Here is a 21,709-nt window from a genome sequence, read left to right as displayed (position 1 = left end):
ATACCTATACTTAGATATACTAATATAGGAGAGCCCCTTATATAAGAGGGCTACTAGTATAGTCTATAGTAACTATACCCTAGTTAGGGACGCCTAGGCTAGGGCTAGAACACTTATATAGCCCCCTTAGGAGTGTCCGTCTATAGTATCGGCATTTATTGTAAACTTAGGAACTACTAGGAAGAAGGACTAAGGGACGGACAGATTTAATAATAGGGAAGACAAATAGGACACTTACTAGGATTATTACTATAGATAAATAACTAATATATTTACTAAGTTATAATAGGTCATTATATTTTTCTTTTTAAACCCTAGTACCTATTATAGTATATAGCTATTAATAGGTCAGATCCGATAGACCTATTAATAGGGATAATAAGCTAGGGGTTATAGATATATATTTAGATAGTATCCCTAAGTGCCTCTAGTACTTAGAAGAATTAACGTATCTTATCACTACTTCTATAGACTATACTAGTTAGTCTAGGAGTGCTACCTATAGTACAAATACCACTATAGTGTCATATCTTATAGCTAGTCCAAGCTATAGTTATTTGTAACCATCGAGCTATAGCAAATATAGCTAATACCGATAAATAGCTAACTTCTATACAGACTCCAGAACCTATTTAACACTCCTAGCCTTCGAAAGGAGCCGTTAATCCATTTTTCAATATACTATAGAGGAGGTTAGACTTATATAGTCAGCTAATCAACCTAGCCACCAAGACTTAGCACCTCTCTATATACAGGCTCCTATTTAGGAAGGTTAAAAAAGCGTTCGACCGGAAGGACTTTTAACTAGCCTAGTTACAACAGGAAAACGAAGCTCTAAAGGCACAGTTAGAAGCAGCTCGGCCGTCAAAGAGGAAGAGGGTAGTTACGGATCCGAACGAGCAGTTCGCTACGATTGAACAGATCTACCAGGCCCAGGTTGAAGCCGGCCGTATGGAGGACCCTGTAGCTGAAGAAAGCGGCTCAGAAAGTGTGGATTCAATGGCTTCCTGTATTGTAGTGGGTTGAACAGACTGTTATATAGAAGGTTGAAGATAATGGGTGGGTGTGGGTGCCAAGGTTTGCCAAGTGTTCCATTGATGGGGTGTTCCATTGATGGGGGGTCCGACTTACATCGATCGGGCCTACGGGGTCCTCGCGCAGCTGGGCTCGTGCGACCGGCAGTTCCCCGTGTTCATCCTCGGCTGCGAGGCGCGGAGAGATGAGCAGCGGGCGGTCGTGCGCTCGATCTCATCGCCAGGACGGAGAAGGGCACCTCCTCGCGCTCCTTCAACTACGCGCGGGAGCTCGTCAAGGCCGTCTGGGTGCAGGATGACCTGGCCAGCCGCGAGGCCATGTACTGGGACAAGTTGAGTTACGTCTTGAGCTGCTGCAAAAAACCTGCCTACCTTTGTTTAGGAGGACCGATAGAAGCAGGTATGGTTGTTGAATGTACGTACCATAATTATCCAAATGCACACGCAGTACAAGGACCACTACACATCCGGGACTCGGTCCTGCCCCGGATTTCGATGTTTCCTGCCGCATTTTTTCCGAGTTATCGGCCGGGGAGTCGGGGGTGGTTGTTGATCCGGCATTTGTTCCGATACCCGCTCCGAGAGCCGTGGGGTTGAAAGTGACCGTGCAGACGAATTAGTTACACTCGGCATGGAAAGGTCTGGAATCGGCCAACTGTTGCCTCGAACGTTCAAGCAAGCGCGGCTACGGAAGTCTGTAGGGCTGAACTTTGGCAGGTTATTCACGGATTCTTCCGAGATTTCCACAACTATACGAAGTACACTACCCGTGCATCCGTGCTTGGATCTTCGTTTAAAGTCGGGCGGTGGTGACGCGCAGAGAAACCGAACGACTGGCTCCGAGACTCGGCGATCTTTCTCCACGGACTCCCACGGTTCGGGGACCAAATCCATGCATGCTTGGCAGCAAAGTCAAACTCGCCCAGGGCCCACCTCGTTCTTTGCAATGGCGTGCTCGGGCACGGTTCGTCGTCTGACCCTTGCCCCTTGCTTGTTTCAACCCTTGTGTCAGCCTTTGTGATTTTGCGAGATCAATCACTCAAAAATGCCTTGAAAAGTCACTCATTTCAATTAGGACACTCACCTCAGTTCTCATCCAACGGGCCGGGTCTTGGTCACTCACTCTTTTTTTCACTTCAGACATCAGACCATCCCCCGCCATGAGCCCAAGTCGACTTCTCGCCAGGCAAACAGCCCTGGCCGCGGCCGCCGCAAAGGGCCCAGTTGCTCAACAAAGCCCCGCCGGATATCGGACCTTTGCTTCGGTCTCTTCATCCCCCGTGAGCGCGGGGCGAAACCACAAGGTTGTTGTTGTCGGCGGTGGCTCGGCCGGCCTCGCCATCAGCCACCAGCTCCTGCGCACCGGCAAATTCTCCCAGGATGATATCGCCATCGTCGACCCGGCCGAATGGCACCACTACCAGCCCGGCTGGACCCTCGTCGGCGGCGGGCTCAAAGAGAAGAATGAGCTCAAGCGCCCGCTCCGGTCCCTCGTGGACCCCAAGCTGAAGCTCTACCCGGACTCCCTCGCCACCTTTCACCCCGAGGATAACACCGTCGCCCTCGGCAGCGGCTCCAAGCTGACCTACGACCACCTGGTGGTCGCGCCGGGCATCAAGGTCGACCTGGCCAGCATCAAGGGCCTGCCAGAGGCCGTCTCCAACCCGGACTCCAACGTGTCGTCCATCTACACCTTCGACACGGTCGACAAGGTCTTCCCGACCATCCGGCGGCTGCGCTCCGGCCGGGCCCTCTTTACGCAGCCGACCGGCGTCATCAAGTGCGCGGGCGCGCCGCAGAAGATCATGTGGCTCGCGCTGGACCACTGGAAGCGCGAGGGGCTGTACCGGCCGGGTGCTGCCGGCAGCTCGCCCATCCAGATCGCATTCGCCACTGGGCTGCCCGCCATGTTCGGCGTGCCCAAGTACAGCGCCGCGCTCGAGGCGCTGCGGCAGGAGCGGGGCGTCGAGGGCCTCTTCGCCCACGACCTGATCGAGATCGACGGGAACGAGGCCGTCTTCGCACTGCCCGACGGCAAGGGCACCGTCCGCCGGCCCTTCGACCTGCTGCACGTCGTCCCCAAGATGGGCGCGCACCCCTTCGTCCGCGACAGCCCGCTCGCCAACGCGGCCGGCTTCGTCGACGTCGACGACGCCACGCTGAGGCACAAGAAGTTCGCCAACGTGTGGTCGGCCGGCGACGCCAGCAGCCTGCCCACCTCCAAGACGGCCGCGGCCATCACCGCCCAGGCGCCCGTCCTGGTTGCCAACCTGGTCAAGGCGCTCGAGGGCCGGGAGAGCCAGCCCGGGTACGACGGCTACACCTCGTGCCCCCTCCTCACCGAGTACGGCAAGGTGATGCTGGCCGAGTTCAAGTACGGCGGCGTCCCCAAGGAGACCTTCAACAAGATCGGCTGGGACCAGGCCACCCCCCGCCGCGCCTTCTACCACCTCAAGAAGGATTTCTTCCCGTGGGTCTATTACAAGTCCATGGTTAAGGGTACGTGGGGTGGGCCCAAGGGCTGGATCAACTAGATGGTTGGGTAAATAAACAGTAACAGGTAAAAGAAAAGGAAAATTAAAATGTAATTAATCAAAAAAATAAAAAAAAAAAAAGACGAAGTAAATAAGGGTATCACAAATTATTGTGGCCTCTAATTACTTAATTAGACACGTGTCTACCTATTGTCGTGCGGAGAAAACACGCGGAGCTTAATATCGGAGATAATTCCCTGCTTGACTCGAGAAGCAGTAACGACAACGAAACCATTGCCAACACTTATCTGAGTGCTCATATTTTGATCAAGCCAGCCAAGGCCGTGAAAAATTCATAATATTGTCAATATCGAGCAGCTGTGTCCCTGCTCCAGAGATCTGCCGCTACCTAGGTGGTTTGCAACACGTTTCTCCGTCCGGCGCTCCTGGATCATCATCTCATTATCGAACCGGCACCACCCACATCTCATCTCGCGAACTTTGAGCATTGTTACCCTGTTGTCGCTGTTGTCTTTTTGTATGCTAACGGTGACCCTTGAAGGACAATGAAAGCCTCGCCATTGTTGCTTTTCTCTTCCCTTCAATCTCGTCTCTGTGTCTCCTTAACTTAGTTTACTAATTACACCAGGCCGGCCTCTTGGGGTTGCAGTCCCCTCATGTTCTTTTCGAGGCAGCCTAGAGTAAAAGCAAGATCCTGGTTAAGTAAAAAGGACAAGTATACACAGGCAGGATACCTCGGACAAAGAAGGTTGTGTCGCGCTCCCTAGACCTTGTTTCTTTATATAATTTATGTAATTGGGCAATCAATCACTAGCTGGCGTCTCGTGGTGTGTTTCCCCAACTCACCAACGGAACAGGCAGGGCTTAAGAATAACTGTTGATGCCCGTATCCTTACCCTGGTGACCCGGTACCTTGTAGTCTTCCTGGATTTGGCTTTGTGCCAGCTAGAGTGTGCTCAGATTGAGCAAGAAAATTGGCCCCTCTATCACTAGGATGCTTTCTTTTGCTAAGCCAAGCCAGGCCGTCGCGACAACGGCTCGCCTCCTTTGTCCGACCACATAATATCGCTCCGGGGCACCGTGTCAATCATTCAATGGTGGTCATTGTCGCATTTTTGGCACCCTGCTGTCCCGGAACCGGAAAGATAATTAAGGGTAGTGGCAAAGCCCAACTCTTTCTTTTGGCAGCATTTACAAACAAAGAGATCGAATTGTTTATGTTTTGTATTAAGGCCTTGTCCTTAGATCTTACATCACAGATTGACTGTCTTTGCCCTTAATTAACTTATCTGCTCTCTCTTTCACAGGCACGCATATCAGAGTATCACTAGCTGCCTTGACTCTTCTCATACCTCAGTAACACCAACTTGAACACGCACCATGGCACAGAACTGCACAAACTTTCACAACACTCCCGCAGGCTCCTGCCAACTCCACATCAAGATCCCAACTCCTACCCCTTCTGATGACGCAGACATTGGTGATAGCACCGCCTGGTTGGCACAACACACCAACGGCTTTCTGATTATGCGCAGTCTAAAAGCCCATCATGGCTTCATCACGAACTCAATGCTCATCAGAAGCATCGACACGGGCGAGCTCTTCGTCAACAAGCGGTTCCGACGGTTTGCGCCGTCCATCTCGGACGACGGAACAGGGATCATGCTCGACGGCCGCTTCACGACACTACACCCCGCCGATCTTCTCTTCTCCACGCTCGAGGACTCGTGCGTCGAGGTCACTCTGCCGGATGAGGGCTACTTCCCCAAGCTGTACGGCTACGGCTTTCCTTTTGGCCAGCCGGGACAGCGTAGGGACGAGGATCCGTCACCGTGGGACGTCTATTCGCTATACTTCAAGCACTACAACGGCGGGAACCTCGGCAACCTTGTCGAGATGTACCGCGACCGCCGGAGTGGCGCGCCTATTCCCGAGCCGTTCATCTGGCATGTTATGGAGCAGCTGTCGCGGGCCATCCTGTTTCTGTCTTGCGGAGTCGCACGCGAGGACCTCGATGACTTGCTATCAAGGTCGCGTTATGGGGAGGAGGAGGATGAGGAAGACGATCATCCGGTGAAGCCGGGATGGAAACCTATCGCCCACGGTGCCATCCTGGAGCGCAACGTGCTGCTGCATTTTCCCGACGAGAACGACGACCCCCTGACCCGCTGCTTCCCTCAAGTAATTCTCGAAGGCTTCGATAAGGCCAGGTTATTAGGCAGGGAGTCGCAACATCCGAGGACGGTCCGAAATACCGCCGCTGGCGAAAGTTCCAATGACAACGCAACCCCTACGACTTGGGAAGACGTACAGCTCCTCGGCGACCTGATCGGCCGGTTAGTGACGCCCACTTGTCCCGGGGAAGAGGCGGGACGCCACAAGTCCTCGGACTCCTGCCACTCGGAGACACCAGGGCGCAGAACACGCAAACCCGAAGAGCAGCATCCGGTATACTCGACCGATCTCATCGGCCTGGTCCAAGCATGGCAAAACAGACGCCGCAATAAGTCCCGTCAACCTTCGAGACACATCTGGTGGGCGGACCTGCCAAACAGAAAGCACATAGAGAGCGCCAACTGGCTCCTCCGCCACGTGCTGCCCAAGGCCGTAGAGAAGGTGAGACAGTACCGCGAGTTGCACGGGAGCATCTTACTCGGGAAGCCAGACCGGGAGGACGGCAACGAAAACGGCAATCGAGTCGAGGACGTGTCATGGGTCATGCCCGACCCTGCCCTGGCGAATATCCCGTTCACGGTGAACAACGATATCCGCCAGCCGGACGCCGCGCTAGATCTCGTCAAGATCCGCCTGAGATACTTTCTCGGGCCCTACGTGCCGGTGTGGCACCACTATGATGCGGGCGGGGTCTCCGGGAAAAAACCGGTGGAGGGAGAGTCGAAACTCTACACAATCGATGGTCGGCCGGGCAAAACCGAGGTCACGGTCGGGGATGATGACGAGGGCGACATTAACTGGAGCGATAGGGGGAGCGGAAGCAGCTTCGAGACCTCCGACAGCGGTCCCCGACAACCCAAGCAGTCCGCGTCTGAGGCGAGTGAGTGGCGTATTAGTAGGACCAAGGGTCGCGGCGTACCTCCGACGGCGACTGTCTTCGCTCGACCATCCCCAAAGTTCCGGACATCCGTAGGCATGGCTGTGAGGCCCAAGAACACGCCACCGCCACCCAGGGGCCGGAAGCCGAGGGTAACTAGACGGACCGGCGTTCTGCCTACCCGACGATCCGAGCGGATCGCCGCCATGAAGCGCAAGGAGCCGAGCACTCGAGAGCAAGGCGGTTGGGTGCAGGACCAAGACCGATGCGAAGGGCGTGGGGCAAGACGACGGCGACGGCGCTGATTCGGATGAGGAAATGATGAACAAAGGAGGAGGCCCCGTTTCAACACCAGCCCGCCGCCGCCGCCATGGGGGAGAACTACTGATTTCCCGGTGATACCAAGGCACGACAAAGAAATCCCAACCTTCCGTTCCCAGCCGTCTGACGCAAACCGATGATTACCTGACGACGGCAACGAAGAACCAAGTGATGGGGAACCGGATACCCACGCCTCGCCCCGTACCAACGTCCAAATGCGAGCACTCAAAGTGTCACTCGGCTCTCTTGGGAGAAAGCCGAGCGAGTCTGCGATTGGCCTGGTCGACGGCCTATTAATTAAGTTGGGATTCGAGTGAGAGATGGTGTGGAGAGCAAGAAAGGAGAGAGGTAAAAGGAAAGGGTAGAAACGGAGGAGGAAAAAAGTAATAGGTCTTATGACTGGGACGAAATTTCAAATGGTCCATGTTTACTATTAACTGTTAGGGCTCAGTAAGGTACTTTGATGAATGATGGGTGAGGAGTTGGGTATGAGTGACGTCGATGTTCTTTCTTTTTTAGAATCGCGAGTCCTCCCTTTTATTACAACTCATAATAAAATGACGCTCATGCAGGTGGTGATACTTTGATCTCGCGTCTGTCTGTCTGTCTGAGACTTCCAGGCAGGACGCCGGGAACAGATGATCAACGCATTAATTTATGCCATTCTGTGGTTATTATATATCCAACACCTAGATATCACTCGTCCTTGACCTTGAGAACCGCCTTGCCAAAGTTCTTGCCCTCGAATATGCTGACCAGGCCCTCGGCCGCGTTGTCAATGCCCTCGACGACGTGGAGCTTTGCCTTGACGCTGCCCTCGGCCAGCCACTGCTGCATCTTTTCTTGGTGCTCCTTTCCGTACTTGTCCGCGAATCCGGGGTCGCCGACGATGAAGCCGCGCATCGTGAGGCGCTTCGCCACAATGTGCACGAGGTTCTTGACACCATATTGCTTCTCCGGAGGGAGGTTGTACTGCGAGATCTGTTGCCGACGGTCAGCTTCAACCAATGGCCCCGAAAAGAAAAAAAAAAAAAAAACAAAAAGAGAGAGAGAGACTGACCATGCCGCAAGCTACGATCCTGCCAAAGTCCTTCATGGCATCGAGGGCGTCGGCCAGCTGCTCGCCGCCGACATTTTCGTAGTAGATATCCAGCCCCTCGGGGGCCAGCCGCTTGAGGGCGTCGCTGGTACGCTCCTTCTTGTAGTTGAAGCCGCCGTCGAAGCCGAGCTCGTTGATGATGAAGTCGAGCTTGTCGTCGCTGCCGACGCTGCCGATGACCTTGAGGCCCTCCCGCTTGGCGATCTGGCCGACGACCTGGCCGACGGCGCCGGCGGCGCTGCTGATGAAGATGGTCTCGCCCTTCTTCGGCTGGCCGATCTCGTGGAGCGAGCTCCAGCCGGTCAGGCCGGGCATGCCGAGGGCGCCCAGGAACAGGCCGAGCGGCAGCCCGTGCCGGTTGTCCACCTTGTTCTGGATCGCCTTGAGCCCGGCCTGGTCGAGCACGGCGTACTCGGCCGTGGGCAGGTGGCCGAGCACGATGTCGCCGGCCTTGTAGGCGTCCGTGTCGGACTTGAGCACCCGTGCGATCGCGCCGTTGGTGATGGGCCCGCCGAGCTCGAACGCCGGCGCGTACGACCTGATGTGGGCCTCCCGCATGCGCCCGCGCTGGTAGGGGTCGAAGGAGACGTAGAGGATCTCGAGAGTCACGCCGCCCTTCGGGGGAGCCGCCGCAGGGTCGAACCCGCGGTCCTCGATGACGAGGTGCTCACCCGGGACGGGGAGCGCGGTCGGGATCTTCTTGAAGACGAGCGTCTTGTTCTGCATTTTGGCGGGGTTGTGATGATGCAGCGGTTGCGGCCTACCTAATGTTGGGGACAGGGTAATACGGTACAGAGAAGGTGGAGGGGGGGTGTCTCAGGACCCGCGTGTTTGGCATTGGGGGGTCGGTTAGGGGCTCCGTTTTATAGCTTCTTGGCTCGCCATTTGGACGTGCCAAGTTTGTGATCGAAAGCGGGAAAAATATCCTGATTACTATTCTTGGGAGATCCACCGTCTCAACTTCGTGTTGCATACGTACGTATATACATAGTAATTACATGCGAACCGGGCGGGAGCTCCCCGTGTGCTGTGGTGGCGTGGAATGTACCTAGGATCCGCAAGGGCCGAGGTCTATCGACGGGTTCCTAGTGCCCGAGAGAACCCAACAGAATGGTGACGTTGACGCTCGAACAAGCCAAGGCCCCCACCGGCGCGGGCAACGGTGACGAGGGGAATGTGGATAGAGGAACCCTCAATGTCTCAGATCTCGATATCCTTGCTCAAGCTACAGCCAAGCCATTTCGCCAGTGTGGAGAAAGGAACTGCACAGATTAGGGGCCGCCGGACTGCAAAAGATCTATACCTAGGTAAAGAAAGGTAACCATCATATGTCGGCACTTCACCGTTACCCTTCCGCTTGGCATCACGTAAGTAGGTACATGATGGTTGGCACCATCTCTTACACGACTCGTTAACCATCTCGGAAGTTACGTCCGTACTTCCTCCTACAGAGCACGGCCTTGTTGCATGCATTACGTAGTACACTAGGGACTTAGCAACGCACGGTTCGCTCCACATTCCGATCACCGAGTGTTCATCATGAAAACAGAGGCGAGGTCCATGTCCCGCCCCACCAATTCTTTTCTCGGACTTAAAGAGATTAATAAGCCCTCCGAGCTAGTTATACCCGATTTGCTTATAGAATGGACTATATTAGTACTGGCACTTCCCAAATGCCTCGGCACATCGATGATGACCGTGGATCCGGCGACTGGACAAATGGGCGTCCAACCTCCACATTGTTTTCTGTTCACCGAGTCGACCAACACTTGTTCCCAGCATTCTAATGAATATAGCGTAAACTAATCCATAGTCCCGAGCATCTGGGCACTATCTACGAGTATTAATTAATAGCCCATTAGGCAATAGGTACACTACCTTAATTAGTTGTCGCGTGCGCACCTTTGCACCCGGGATCTACGCAATGCCTGTTGTCGATTGGCTCAGCTCCATGGCAAGAAGATAAACCCCGGGAATGACGGTGTTCAACCAGCTGATACCACAATTGTAATTTACCACAATAGTACTATAACAATCTGAACGCCTAGGGAAACAGGGTGCAGAGACAGCAGGACCATCTGAAGTTGACGTACCATCGGTGATAGGGTTAAGGTTTTACCCATCCCCCAATAAGTGTCTTGTCGAGTTCTTCCGCAATAGCTAATATCTTCTCCTCTCCCAACCCCCTATATACTACCCAAAGTCCGGTCAAACTGTCATGGAACAGCCCGGGGTCGTCTGTTACAAAGTTGGGTCAGCAGCAGACGATTACCTCACAGCAACTTTTAACAGAGGGTCAGTAATGACGAGGGGAACCGCATCCCTTGCTCCTGGCTTTTGGCGCGCACGTCGCCCCAAGGTTCGAAGTCTCGACACGGAGATCCTGGGCAGCATCTGGCCTGCCAGCGCGGAAAACCGCAACCGAGTAGTCCAGGACATTGTGTGCTGCCCTGTAGCCGGGATGTAGGTACTACAGTCTTAGAGTTTCCCGCCGAATATGCAGGGGACTCACTCCCACACAATCACCCGAAATTGTAATCGAATTTCTCAGCATTGGCCATCGCCGAAAGTGTTGCCCTTCTGCTGGCCCACCAATCTCATAGCCGTGGCCTTCTCACCTTCTGCACCGACTCGTCCACGACTGGCTGTACAGGTGGGTGAGCGGTGACGACACCGTCGTAACGCAGCACGGCAACGGCGACCGACTTGGATGCCTTCTTCCGCTAAGCCCCGAGCTCCTCGCCGTCCCGCCGGGGCAGGCTTAAGCACCTTCGGATCAGCTCGCCGCAGCTTCGCTCTCAGGATTGTCGATATTAGGAGCCCGAGGTCCGCGACGTCGTAGCACATCGGACCGATGAAAGACTCTAGGGTCCGGTTGCCGCGTATCTAATTAGATACGCCCTTGATAATAATGTCTACCCGCCGCCGACTCGAGGAGCATTCCTGCTACTCCGCTGCTTGGCTGCTATAGACTCAGAAAAGTCCCCGGGTACGGTGTCTGACCGTAGGACGGACAGAGGCCCACGATCCCGTTGAAGGCACCCCGCAGGCGGGTGGATATAATACCCATGTCGGGATCCCTCGCCGGTGACAGGTCACCGGCAACAATCAATGCTCCCTCTTGATCACCCCCGTCCCCTCCAATCCTCCCGGTTTTTTGAGACTGTTCTGCTGCGCGCGTCATCGGGAGGCATCGGGACGGACGGAGCATGTTTGGCAATGCATCGAGCCGCCTCTGAGATACTTAGGCCTAGCACTTGCTGTCCCTTGAAGCCGATGAGTTGTGATGCCGGCTTGATGATTACCTACACGTAATTACGTTAATTTATTGAGGGTGGAAGTCCATGGCATTGGAGTTAGGAGGTAGAACAACTGTTTACTGTTGCGAGCTACGTATATTGTGAGCACAGTTACGTCGCTTAGCGGAGATCATTCCGTGGTGTCTCGCAGAGCTGGTGCCCAACAACTTCGCCGACCGCACCGGCCCCTTCAGCATCATGCTGCCCGCGCCCGCCATCGCCTCGCTGACGCCCAGCCTTAGCGTGCTCGGCGCCCGCAATCGACATGAGTTTCTCGCTCACCGCCATCGGCATCCTGGGCGGAAACCCCATCGGCGGCGCCATCCTCCGGAGCGGCGGCGGCAGCGGCTGGGTCGCCCTGCAGTGCTGGGCCGGCGCCACCACCGCCGTTGCCGCCCTGGCTATCCTGGTCGTCCGCTTCCCAAAATCTCTGAAACTGCTCGGCAAAGCCTGATTAGTCGTAACGCCGTAGATAGCTATATATCGTAGCTGAGGCGGGCCTTGTCTTCAAGTACTTCATCGAAGGCACCTCAGGGAACCATTGTGCCTCACTCTGTGGTCCGTACTTAAGTAAGGGGTAGACACGGTACTGTAGCCCAAAACCACAACTGGATGTTTGCATGAGACCTCTTACCATAAATGGCGTTAAACGGCGATGACGCGTGTGCCATGTGTACCATAGGGCGCCCTGGAACGGGGTTCACTAGCCCAAATGTTGCCGCCATCTAATTAATCATTGCCTGTTTCCTTGGCCAGCAGCGCATCTGTATGCCTTCATCACAGTGTTTTTTTGTCTTAGGTGATATTGTTCCGATCCCTTGCTGACCAGCGCTGGTGAACTCCGGGGCTAATTAGCATGTTAATTAGTTGCCACAGGTCGCCTGGTCAACCACGTCCAGCTTTTTACACGTAATTACTGTAGCTGCATAATGGGGGCCATCATTGAACCGAAACTGGTTGCCCGATTCGGACGGCCACGTCATGATGGGACTGACGTAAGGGTCTCTGTAGGGACCAACCTCGGCGTGCATGGACATGCGTCCTAAAGGCAATGGGACTTGCGCAAGCCTTTGATCCAGTGACGACTTCGAGCACCGACGGCTACACAACGCAGAATATTTTCCCGGTTTCCGCGCAGATCTCAAGACATCCTTCGCAAACTTCCACTAGAGTTATCAACTGGCTTTATGTATATGAGCATATCCCCCCTCCTTGCTGCTCCACTGTCTCTCAGAGATGCTCTGTTAAGCTCCTCGAACTCGATCTTTGGTTTAACAACGCCGTATATTAGGTATCCTTTTGCTGGAGAGTACCTGATAGATATGTAGGCTCTCGTATGTAAAGACGAGCTGTTCCGTGATTGCCAGTTGAAAGTTCTATCGGCAGATAGCAGCCGAGGTCCAGTATCTTGCCACTCGCTTACCTTTGGTCTGCAGAAACCCGGGGGGGAGGGTGGTGTCGGTCACGATGTGTTCTACTTCCCTTGGTCCAGGCTCAGGTCTGTCTTTGCCAGTGGATACCGTGTACATACATACATCCAAAACAAGATCGCCCCATTCCGTATGTAATCCAGAAACTGCTTGATTAGGAAGTTTCTTTCTGCAATCTGGTGTCGCATATGATTTCTTGACTAGGTACGTAGGGGACTACGTCAGCACCACCTGGTCCATCGCGCGCCTCTAGCACCTGTAATTAAGCATGTTGTCTGTGGACAAGGCATCTGACGGGACCGCGTCTACGCATCGTTTATGATAGATGTTTGAGACCTGTCTGGCACATTAGGGTATTTTTCGCCTGAGTCTTGGTTACCGTATTTGTGCCTGGATAACATTGACATTGTGTTTACTTAATTACTTGGATATATGTATGTATGCGTGCTTTAGGTACCGAGTTCTCTCGTATTAGCGCTTTTGAATCGCACGTAAATATTCTAGGTCTAAGAGCAACTGGCCCAAACGCTATGGGCATCAACCTTCCTCGGTTGTATATATGTATATACAAAGTTAGGTACCTAGGCACTATCGAATTCCGACTCGTCGGACTCTGACAGGAGTTCGCCCCGTTGCCGAGGTTACAAAAGGAATGCAGGTATGATCGACCCGATCCACATTTAGTGTATGGTCCCCTGCATGGATCTCCCATTACACTAGTGCACCGGTTGATTTTAGGTGCTTAATTACGTTCCAATCTAGCAACAACCTCTTACTGAGGCGATACAATATCCGTATGGGCATGATGTCAGATGGTCGTGAGTTCCACTGCAAGACAGCCAATGAGTGATGAGAAGGTGGCCGCTTTTGGCAACCCCCCAAACACCCCCGTCCGATTAAGGTTTCGGGACATGCGCGTCCCCTCCTGACAGCTGCACCGGGAACTCAAATTTGCATCCAGGGTTCGAAGTTGTTGGGATGGCATTCGGCGCCCTACATGCGCTCTACAGGCACTGTGTGCAATTGTTCGAAGCAATACAGAGCACCTTTCAAGCGACATGTAGCACGTGCAGTTGCTTTATTCCAACTCCCAACATAGCTTCGGGGACTGTTTGCTAGGAGAAGGAAGAGGTCGAGAAAAAAGATTGGATGTATGGACAAAAAAAACTGAATACTTTTTCTCGGTGGGCGCCTCCTATGCGAAATGGGACCTTTATCCGCTGACGGCCCATGAAAATCATGGCTGATACTATGTCCTGTGTACTGGAGTCCACTCGGACCCGTTGGCGTAATTAATTACGACTCAGATATAAATCAGGTGTCTCCTCACTCCTCCAAGGCAAGGCAGACCATAGGGGCTTTACCACCTTCTCTGCAGCCGTAACTGTGTCATGAGTGCAGATGTTGCTCTTTCTGGTTGCAGGAAACGGGGCCAGTGGCACCAGGTGTGAGCGAGCTTGGCTGGGATTGCTCCATGTCGTCATGCTGCCTCTGGGCCTCTTGCTGGGACTCTGCTGGACCTTCATAAACTTTATATCTAACCGCACACCTCTTGCAGGAACAGCCTCGGAGCTACCATAGCGTATACGCGTTCCCTCTTCCCCCCATGCAGTCGAAGCCGACGGAACAGTCTTGCGCTAGATCATTTCCCTCCCTGAAAAAGAGATATAATATACCTTTCTGTCAAACCCGTTTCCTCTGTTCTTCTTCGAGCAACCTTCATATTCAGTAGCATCCTCTCCATCCTCAACATCCATCCCACCCGTCCTTGCGTCCTTACGCTCCACCACTGCGCTTCAGACTCACTCTTGTCCCTGGTTCCTTCGGCCTTCAGCTGCAGTAGTGCCACAACTGTCTCCTCTGTTTCTTCCGTCCAGAGCTACGAAAATGGGCGAATGGGTGGAGGACCACTCGTCTGTGCTTGGTGAGGGAAATGACGACGATGACCTCTTCGGATTCAAAGACATTCCCCCGCCCTCCTCCAGAAATTCGCGGCGATGTTCGTACACTCCTATCGACGAGGATTATCTCTCGGCCCTGTTTGCGCCGTCGTCTCCTGCGCCCTCCGAGGACTTCGAGAATTGCTCGACTCCCTCTCCGCCCACATCACATCTCGGCAACGAAGGGGAGGACAAGACCGATGTGGCCGCCATCCTTGATGCGGTCTCTGCAGCTCGTAGCTGTGTCTTGGAGGACGACAATGATGCGGATGAGAACGAGCTCGACGCCTTCTTCGCCGCCGCCTCTTCCACTGCTGCTTCTTCCCAGGGGCCCGACCGTCCCTCACCGTTTGTCCTTAGCCCTTCCGTCGACGCCCTATCTGACGGTGATGTCGCCATTCCCAGCTGCGAACCCGCCGATCCTGCTCCTGTCCTTTCTAGGAGTCCCTCCGCCGAGTCATCCACTTCGGTTCCGGAGTCCAGCGACGAACAGCTGGACGAGGACGCTCTGGCCGCTCTATTCGAGGCAGCCACACCTACCCTCACACCACTCGCTTCCGGCAACCTCCATACACCGTGGTTAGACTCAGGCGCGCACGAAGACGGCACCCAGAGGCCGACGACCGCCACACAGGAGACACCCGCACCGGCGGTCCCGACCCTCGCCGCCGCCATAGAGGCAGTGGCGGCCCTCGATGACTACGAAGCCCGCAAAGCTGCCATCAGTCAGATGATTGCGGCCGCCAAAGCCGCCGCCGCCGTCGCCAACAACAACAACAACAACACCCCTACCTCGCCGACTTCTACCACCACGGCCGCCAGCAACGTCGACGACAGGGCTCCCGGTCCCAATCCCGCCGCCACCGCCAGACGGGCCAAAAAGGCCAAGGAAAAGCCCAAGAAACCGGTGGTGCTCCTCGACAGGCGGGGGCTCCCCCTGGACAAGAAGGCACGCAGGGCGGAGCTCCGCCGGCGCGAGCGGGAGCGGCCGCGCACCGCCGCCGAGACGGAGGCCACACACGCCACGGCCCACCTCTTCGCCTCCTCCCCCTGGAGGGCCACCACGCGCCGGGACAAGCGCAAGGCGTGGATGGTGGAAGCCGAGGCGGCCGCCGATGCCGCCGCCGCCGCCGCCGCCGCCGCTGGCGGGTGGCTGGAGGAGCAAGGAGGGGCGCGGGTCCCGCCGCCAGCGAAACCCCCTACCGCTGTTTCTGCCGCGGCTGCGGCTGCGGCTGCGAATTCGCCCCCTGTACTACCTCCGGCCGAGGAGGACGAACGCTGCGCGAAGCGTCGGGCGACGTTGCGGGAGATGCGGTCCCGCGGAGTGGAGATCGTGGACCTGCTGCTCGACGACAGCGACTGAAAACTGATGATACGTCATTTTCCCCATGTCAAGACCCATGTCAAGAAAGGAGTCGACTTGAAGGGGTGGGTTACGGATATGGCGACGATGGGCGGATCGAAGGATTAAGACGACTTGTATTTGGATCGTAACCTGTTGGAGAGCTCATATCTAATTAGTCGGATGTCGCTGTGGGCTGTCACGGGCGGAGAGTCATAATAATACATCTGGGACTTGGGACGTGGTGATCTCTAGGGTTCCGAGCATTTTCCAACTCCTGTCTTCGGTTTGCTTTAATTATATGCGCACGTTGGCTGATCTTCATGTAATGTTCAAGTTCAACGACGGTCTCGACAGAATCAGGATATATTAATACCCGAATGGAGCGAGGTGTTTGGAGCTATACTCTTGAGCAGCCAACGTTGTGCTTAAACCAGCATTCTTCAAATATATTCGTGTCTTTCTCGATATGTTTGTCTATCAGTCTTTCTTGATTCTTTGCAATGATATGGTGTACCGAGTGCTCTCTCCCTCACTTAGTCAACGGGCCGCTCAAGTGACTTCAACTACGAAAATCGTCGTATGCTGCCCTAGGTTGTCACCTGAACACATGAGTCGTTGCTAGGGGTATCTGTTATTTTTAATACTACTCCCTAAACTCGAAGTTAAAGAAAAGAAAAAAAATACAATCTTTCCACGATTCCTTTCATGAATCTGCAGTGTTCCTGGCCGGAGACCTAACGACCTAGACATTATGAACCCAAAACCTTTTCCATTCACTCTCCATTGCCCCAACGACTTCGAAGTCATTCTGCTGTCAATGACCAGAGATCGCTCTTTGGATTGCCCCTACTTCCAGTATACATCTATCCAGAACCAGTTCTTCGGGTTCGCCGCCGCCGCAAGCGGTTTTTTCTTACCATTGCGGTTTAATTTGGGCCGGTTGACGTAGTGATTCATGTTCTTACCCGGCGGAGTTGGCGCATACCTCACTTTAGCCCGGGACTTCCTGGTGCCCCGCGGCCGAGCCACGACGTTCCCATTCTCATCGTGCACCATGTTCTGCCGAGTCTTCTTTCCATTGCCATTCTCCTTATTACCTGTGTTGCTGGAGCTGGCGAGGCTGGCTCGGTGGAAGAGACCCATCTTTTGTTTCTTGTTCCTCTCCTTCTGGGACCTCTTCTTCCTGTCTTCTTTGTCCCTCTTCCTCCGCTTCTTATCAGGCACGTCTTCGAAGCCGTCATTGCCCATCACATCAGCCGTGGCGGAGCGCCGCGCGCCGGACTCGCCATGGTGGAGTTGAGGACTGCCAGTTCTGACGTGGCCTATCCGAGCTTCGTCAGAGTCGTTGAGGTTGCCCATCTCTATGTCCTGGTCTTTTTGTTGCTTGCGGCCAAAGAGCCGGGAGAAGAAACTTGTTTTTCTGGTTTTGGCACGGCGTTCTGCCCTATTCTGTTGGCTGGCTGTCTGGGCGCGCGCAAATAGACCGCCTTTTCTTTGTTGGGTTTGGTCGAGCTCCTCTGAATCGGCATTGCCCAAGGTTCTGGATTTATCGGACTTCTTGGATCCGAAAATGGTGGCCCAGAAGCCCTTCTTCTCGGGTTTTTGCGCAACCCACTCAGGACCGTTGTTGCCATCATCCCCATGTGGCACGATGCTTCCTTGGCTATACGTTTGTTCGCCTGGAAGAGACCCCATGGGATATTCCCTATCCCCGTGGTTTGTGTCCATGGCGGAATCGGTGATTTCGTCTGGCTGCGTGCGCGTTTCCCTGCGTCCGAAAAGAGCCGCCCAGATGCTCTTTCTCTTAGGCTTTTTGGTCATCTGAGGAGAGTGCGTGATGCTATCATACTGCTCCTGTGGCATAGTATCAGCACTATATGGATCCCGCTCTGGCAATGTTTCCGTAGGATATTCTTCGGTGCTCCCTGGAATGTCCTGGCCGTGTCTCTTAGGCCTCTTCGACCCGAAGAGAGTCGCAAGAAAGCCTCGTCTCTCGGGTTTTGGGTTGTCGTTCTGGGAGCCGTCTCCGTCATAGTACTGGTCAGAACCATACTGAGACATTCTCTCCCTCCTTGCCAGATCCGGAGTTCGCGTCATGTCGGGGTTCTCATTTGTCCAAGAATACCCCCCTTGGTTCATACCCTGACCCATATCACCAGCATCCATGGCCTCTGCACCATGTGTCTTATGCTCTTTGCTTCCGAAGAGTGCGGTTAAGAAGCCTCGTTTCTTCTGCTTGGCCTTCGGGTCGGAGTGAATGTTAGTTTGATCTGCAGGATATTGTTCGTCGGCATATCCATCTCTGCCCAGCGGGGCGTTCGCGTCCTGTCCGTCGTTCGAAATGCCCGGCTCTTGGCCATCCAGGAACTCTTGATCCTGGGCTTCAAGGTCGGGTTCTTTCTTCCTCTTGCGGAACAGGCTGAACAAACCGCCCTTGCCTTTCTTGTTGTCCACGGGCTCGTTCTCATCTATGTCTTCCCACTCCCCATCCTGATCAGTCGGTCCAGCATTCTGCATTGCATTGTTGGTGTGATCTTGATTGTTCGGTTCAGACATCTCGTCTCCTGGATCAGGCATTTCCTGGGGCCTGGTCGGATTCATCTCATCCTCCCTTTCCACCCCACCAGCCGCACCGAACTTTTGCGCATCCTTATCGCCACCGCGATCTTTCTTTGTCTTTGATCCAAAGAGTTTGGCTGCGATAGCTTTGAAGCTGAATCCAGAAGCCTTAATGTTTCCTGCATGGTATTGCTCTTCCAGTGCTTCCATGCCCCAACCTAACGTCGCAGTCACCGTGACCGGAAGCAGCCATCGGTATCTGTCTTTTTCATGACCATTATTTCTTCTGAGACCTTGAGCTGCGGTCATAAATTCATCATGTTGGCCTCCATTGGAATTCCATGTCATTTCCATTGGTTCGTTTGGTTGATACGGTGTCGGATTATCTGGGTCATAGTATTGTGCAGGAGGCTCAGTCCCAGGGGCCATACGAGGGTCTTGATTATACTTGTCCTCAAAACCCGGCTGATGTTGGGATTCAGAAGACCGCAGGTATGGAGTATCCAAGTTGTTTCCCAGAGACTGGCCTTGGGACTGCTCCTCAACTGGATATTCTTGTGTTCGCGTATCATACTCCTCCATCGGTTGCTCCTGGAGTCGGCCGTCAGGCAGGTATTCTTGAGATCGGGTATTGTAGCTGTCCATTGGCGGTTCCTGAATCTGATCGTCAAACGGGTGGTGGTAAGGCTCATAATTGTTATGATCCTGAATAGGAGACTGCGGGTACTGATCTCCGGGCGGGAAATTCTGCTGGTCGTTGTAGCTACCACCAACGGGTGGCGGCGGGTACTGGTCCTCTGGTTGGAAATCCTGGTACTGGTCGAAGTTGTCCTGCGGGTACTGGTCTTGTGGCTGGAAATCCTGGGGCGGGTTGTCAAAGTTGTCCTGCGGGTACTGGTCTCCGGGTGGGAAGTTCTGCTGGTCGTTGTAGCCACCACCAACGGGTGGCAGCGGGTACTGGTCCTCCGGTTGGAAGTCCTGGTGCTGGTCGAAGTTGCCCTGCGGGTACTGATCTTCGGAGGGGAAATTTTGCTGGTCGTTGTAGCCATCGACGGGTGGCGGCGGGTATTCGTCCCCTGGTTGGAAATCCTGAGGCTGGTCGTTAAAGTTGTCCTGTGGGTACTGGTCTTGTGGCTGGAAATCCTGGGGCGGGTTGTCAAAGTTGTCCCAAGTTTGATCGTGAAAATTATCTTGTATTGAACTGCCAGGCCCCGGCGGAAAGTTCTCCTCTGGTGGAGGGTTGTTCGTGAATTGGTCTACCGGGTCGTCCCCATACCCGGCCCCCGAATACATTCCATCGTCCCCATCCCTGATGCCACCAGTCTGACCAAGATCATCCTGGGGGTATCCGCCATCCATTTGATGGTCGTTAACATTGGCCATACCAGAATCAACAAATTGCTGATCTTCTATCGGTGGCTGATACCCGGGGTTGTCATTGGTAAAAGGACGGTCGTCATATTGTGGTTCAAACGGAGGTTCTTCAGCTAGACCAGCCTGGTCAGGAGGTGGCCCGTCATCAAGGGGCGGTCTATCGTCAAAAGGTGGTCCATCGTCAATAGGCGGTTCTTCAACGGGCGGTCTGTCGTCAAGAGGCGGGCCGCTATTAAACGGGGGCCCATCGTCCAGAGGGGGGAGCTCATTAATAGGGGGTCCGTCATCAAAAGGCTGCCCATCATCAAGAGGAAGAGACTCATCGATAGGTGGTTGGTCGTCAAGAGGGGGTTCCTCATCAAAAGGTGGTCCATTATCAAGAGGAAGAGGCTCATTGATAGGTAGTTGGTCGTATTGGTCGTCAAGAGGGGGTCCATCATCAAAAGGTGGCCCGTTATCAAGAGGAAGAGGCTCGTTGATAGGTAGTTGGTCGTATTGGTCGTCAAGAGGGGGTCCCTCATCAAAAGGTGGCCCATTATCAAGAGGCGGCCCTTCATTAAGAGGCGGTCTATCATCAAGAGGCGGGCCGCTATCAAAGGGGGGTCCGTCATCAAAAGGCGGCCCCTCATCAAGAGGCGGCCCTTCATTGAGAGGAGGAGACTCATTGATAGGTGGCCGATCGTCAAGAGGGGGTGGTTCATCGAAAGGTGGTCGCTCATCGAAAGGGGGTTCCTCAATAGGGGGCGGCCCATCAAGAGGCGGCTCTTCCAAGGGTGGTTGCTCGTCAAAGGGCGGTTCCTCGTTTGGAGGCGGCTCTTGTGATCCGGCCCCGTTGTAGTTGTCGGCAGGGTATCCGTCTCCGGCGTAGTTGTCGGTAGGGTATCCGTCTCCGGCGTAGTTGTCGGTAGGGTATCCGTCTCCGGCATAGTTGTCGTCAGGGTATCTATTGTCATACCCACCGGGCGGTTGGCCATCGTTGAGCAGTCCGTCATCGACAAACCCGCCGTCTACAGGTTGTCCACCGAGGTTTTCGTCAAAGCCCCGTTCACCATCGCCAGGATACCCACCATCGGCATATCCATCCCCGGGAAATTCGCCGGCGGCGAGATCATCTTGGGGGAGGCTATGAGAAGGGAAGTCACCATCAGTGAATTCGCCATTGAGGGGTTGTTCGCCATCGGCAAATTGTTCCCCGTTAGCGAATTCCTCGCCTAAAACAGGCTCTCCCTGAGGAAGCTCGTCACCTTCTACAGGAAAGTTATCTTCTCCTTCAGGAAGATACTCGCATTCGTCTTCGGGGGGGAGTTCTCCTTCAGGTAGAAATTCACCTTCCGGTGGAAGTTCGCCCTCGGGGGGGAACTCTCCTTCAGGTGGAAGTTCGCTTTCTAGGGGGAATTCTCCTTCGGGTGGAAGTTCGCCCTCGGGGGGGAATTCTCCTTCAGGTTGAAGTTCTCCTTCGGGTAGAAGTTCGCCCTCCGGTAGAAACTCCCGTTCGCCCTCGGGGGAGAATTCTCCATCGGGTAGAAGTTCGCCCTCCTCTGGTAGAAACTCGTGTTCGCCTTCGGGGGGGAATTCTCCTTCGGGTGGGAGCTCACCTTCGGGTGGGAGCTCACCTTCGGGTGGGAGCTCACCTTCGGGTGGGAGCTCACCTTCGGGTGGGAGTTCACCCTCCTCTGGTAGAAACTCGCGTTCACCTTCGGGGAGGAATTCTCCTTCAGGCGGGAGTTCACCTTCGGGGGGGAACTCGCCTCCCTCCTCTGG

General features: G+C 54.5%; 6 protein-coding genes across 6 annotated transcripts in view; 4 read left to right on the top strand and 2 right to left on the bottom strand.

Annotated features, from left to right (window-relative positions):
• Positions 1–1,113: 1,113 nt before the first annotated feature.
• P884DRAFT_297913 (uncharacterized protein) lies at positions 1,114–3,568 on the top strand (the record flags this gene model as incomplete). Its single annotated transcript, XM_069444557.1, has 3 exons — positions 1,114–1,190; positions 1,259–1,371; positions 2,229–3,568. The coding sequence occupies 3 exons, from the start codon at positions 1,114–1,116 to the stop codon at positions 3,566–3,568; spliced, it is 1,530 nt and encodes a 509-aa protein (XP_069299732.1).
• A 1,341-nt stretch (positions 3,569–4,909) lies between these two features.
• Positions 4,910–6,886, top strand: P884DRAFT_275877 (uncharacterized protein; the record flags this gene model as incomplete). Its single annotated transcript, XM_069442885.1, has 1 exon — positions 4,910–6,886. The coding sequence occupies one exon, from the start codon at positions 4,910–4,912 to the stop codon at positions 6,884–6,886; it is 1,977 nt and encodes a 658-aa protein (XP_069299731.1).
• Positions 6,887–7,345: 459 nt separating this feature from the next.
• On the bottom strand, positions 7,346–8,889 carry P884DRAFT_239008 (uncharacterized protein). Its single transcript, XM_069440114.1, has 2 exons — positions 7,963–8,889; positions 7,346–7,883 (listed from the first exon to the last, which is right to left on the bottom strand). Exons 1-2 carry the CDS (start codon positions 8,725–8,727, stop codon positions 7,599–7,601), a joined length of 1,050 nt encoding a protein of 349 aa, XP_069299730.1. The 5' UTR covers positions 8,728–8,889; the 3' UTR covers positions 7,346–7,598.
• A 2,456-nt stretch (positions 8,890–11,345) lies between these two features.
• On the top strand, positions 11,346–11,754 carry P884DRAFT_297910 (uncharacterized protein; the record flags this gene model as incomplete). The annotated part of the gene is made up of 2 exons (XM_069444556.1): positions 11,346–11,364; positions 11,543–11,754. 2 exons carry the CDS (start codon positions 11,346–11,348, stop codon positions 11,752–11,754), a joined length of 231 nt encoding a protein of 76 aa, XP_069299729.1.
• A 2,863-nt stretch (positions 11,755–14,617) lies between these two features.
• Positions 14,618–16,033, top strand: P884DRAFT_297909 (uncharacterized protein; the record flags this gene model as incomplete). The annotated part of the gene is made up of 1 exon (XM_069444555.1): positions 14,618–16,033. One exon carries the CDS (start codon positions 14,618–14,620, stop codon positions 16,031–16,033), a length of 1,416 nt encoding a protein of 471 aa, XP_069299728.1.
• An 828-nt stretch (positions 16,034–16,861) lies between these two features.
• Positions 16,862–21,709, bottom strand: part of P884DRAFT_290516 (uncharacterized protein) — a gene marked incomplete at its 3' end in the record, with an annotated part of 7,506 nt that continues 2,658 nt past the window's right edge. Inside the window, exons 2-3 of the mRNA XM_069444061.1 lie at positions 21,598–21,660; positions 16,862–21,195 (exon numbers count right to left, since the gene is read on the bottom strand). Of these exons, the coding sequence (XP_069299727.1) occupies positions 16,862–21,195; positions 21,598–21,660 (4,397 nt within the window). The remainder of the gene's footprint in view (positions 21,196–21,597; positions 21,661–21,709) is intronic.

The sequence above is a fragment of the Thermothelomyces heterothallicus genome (assembly GCF_042370625.1).
Source record: "Thermothelomyces heterothallicus CBS 202.75 unplaced genomic scaffold P884_scaffold_5, whole genome shotgun sequence".
NCBI lineage: Eukaryota > Fungi > Ascomycota > Sordariomycetes > Sordariales > Chaetomiaceae > Thermothelomyces > Thermothelomyces heterothallicus.
The sequence above is the reverse complement of the archived record's forward strand: the minus strand, read 5'-3'. Positions and strand labels throughout refer to the sequence as shown.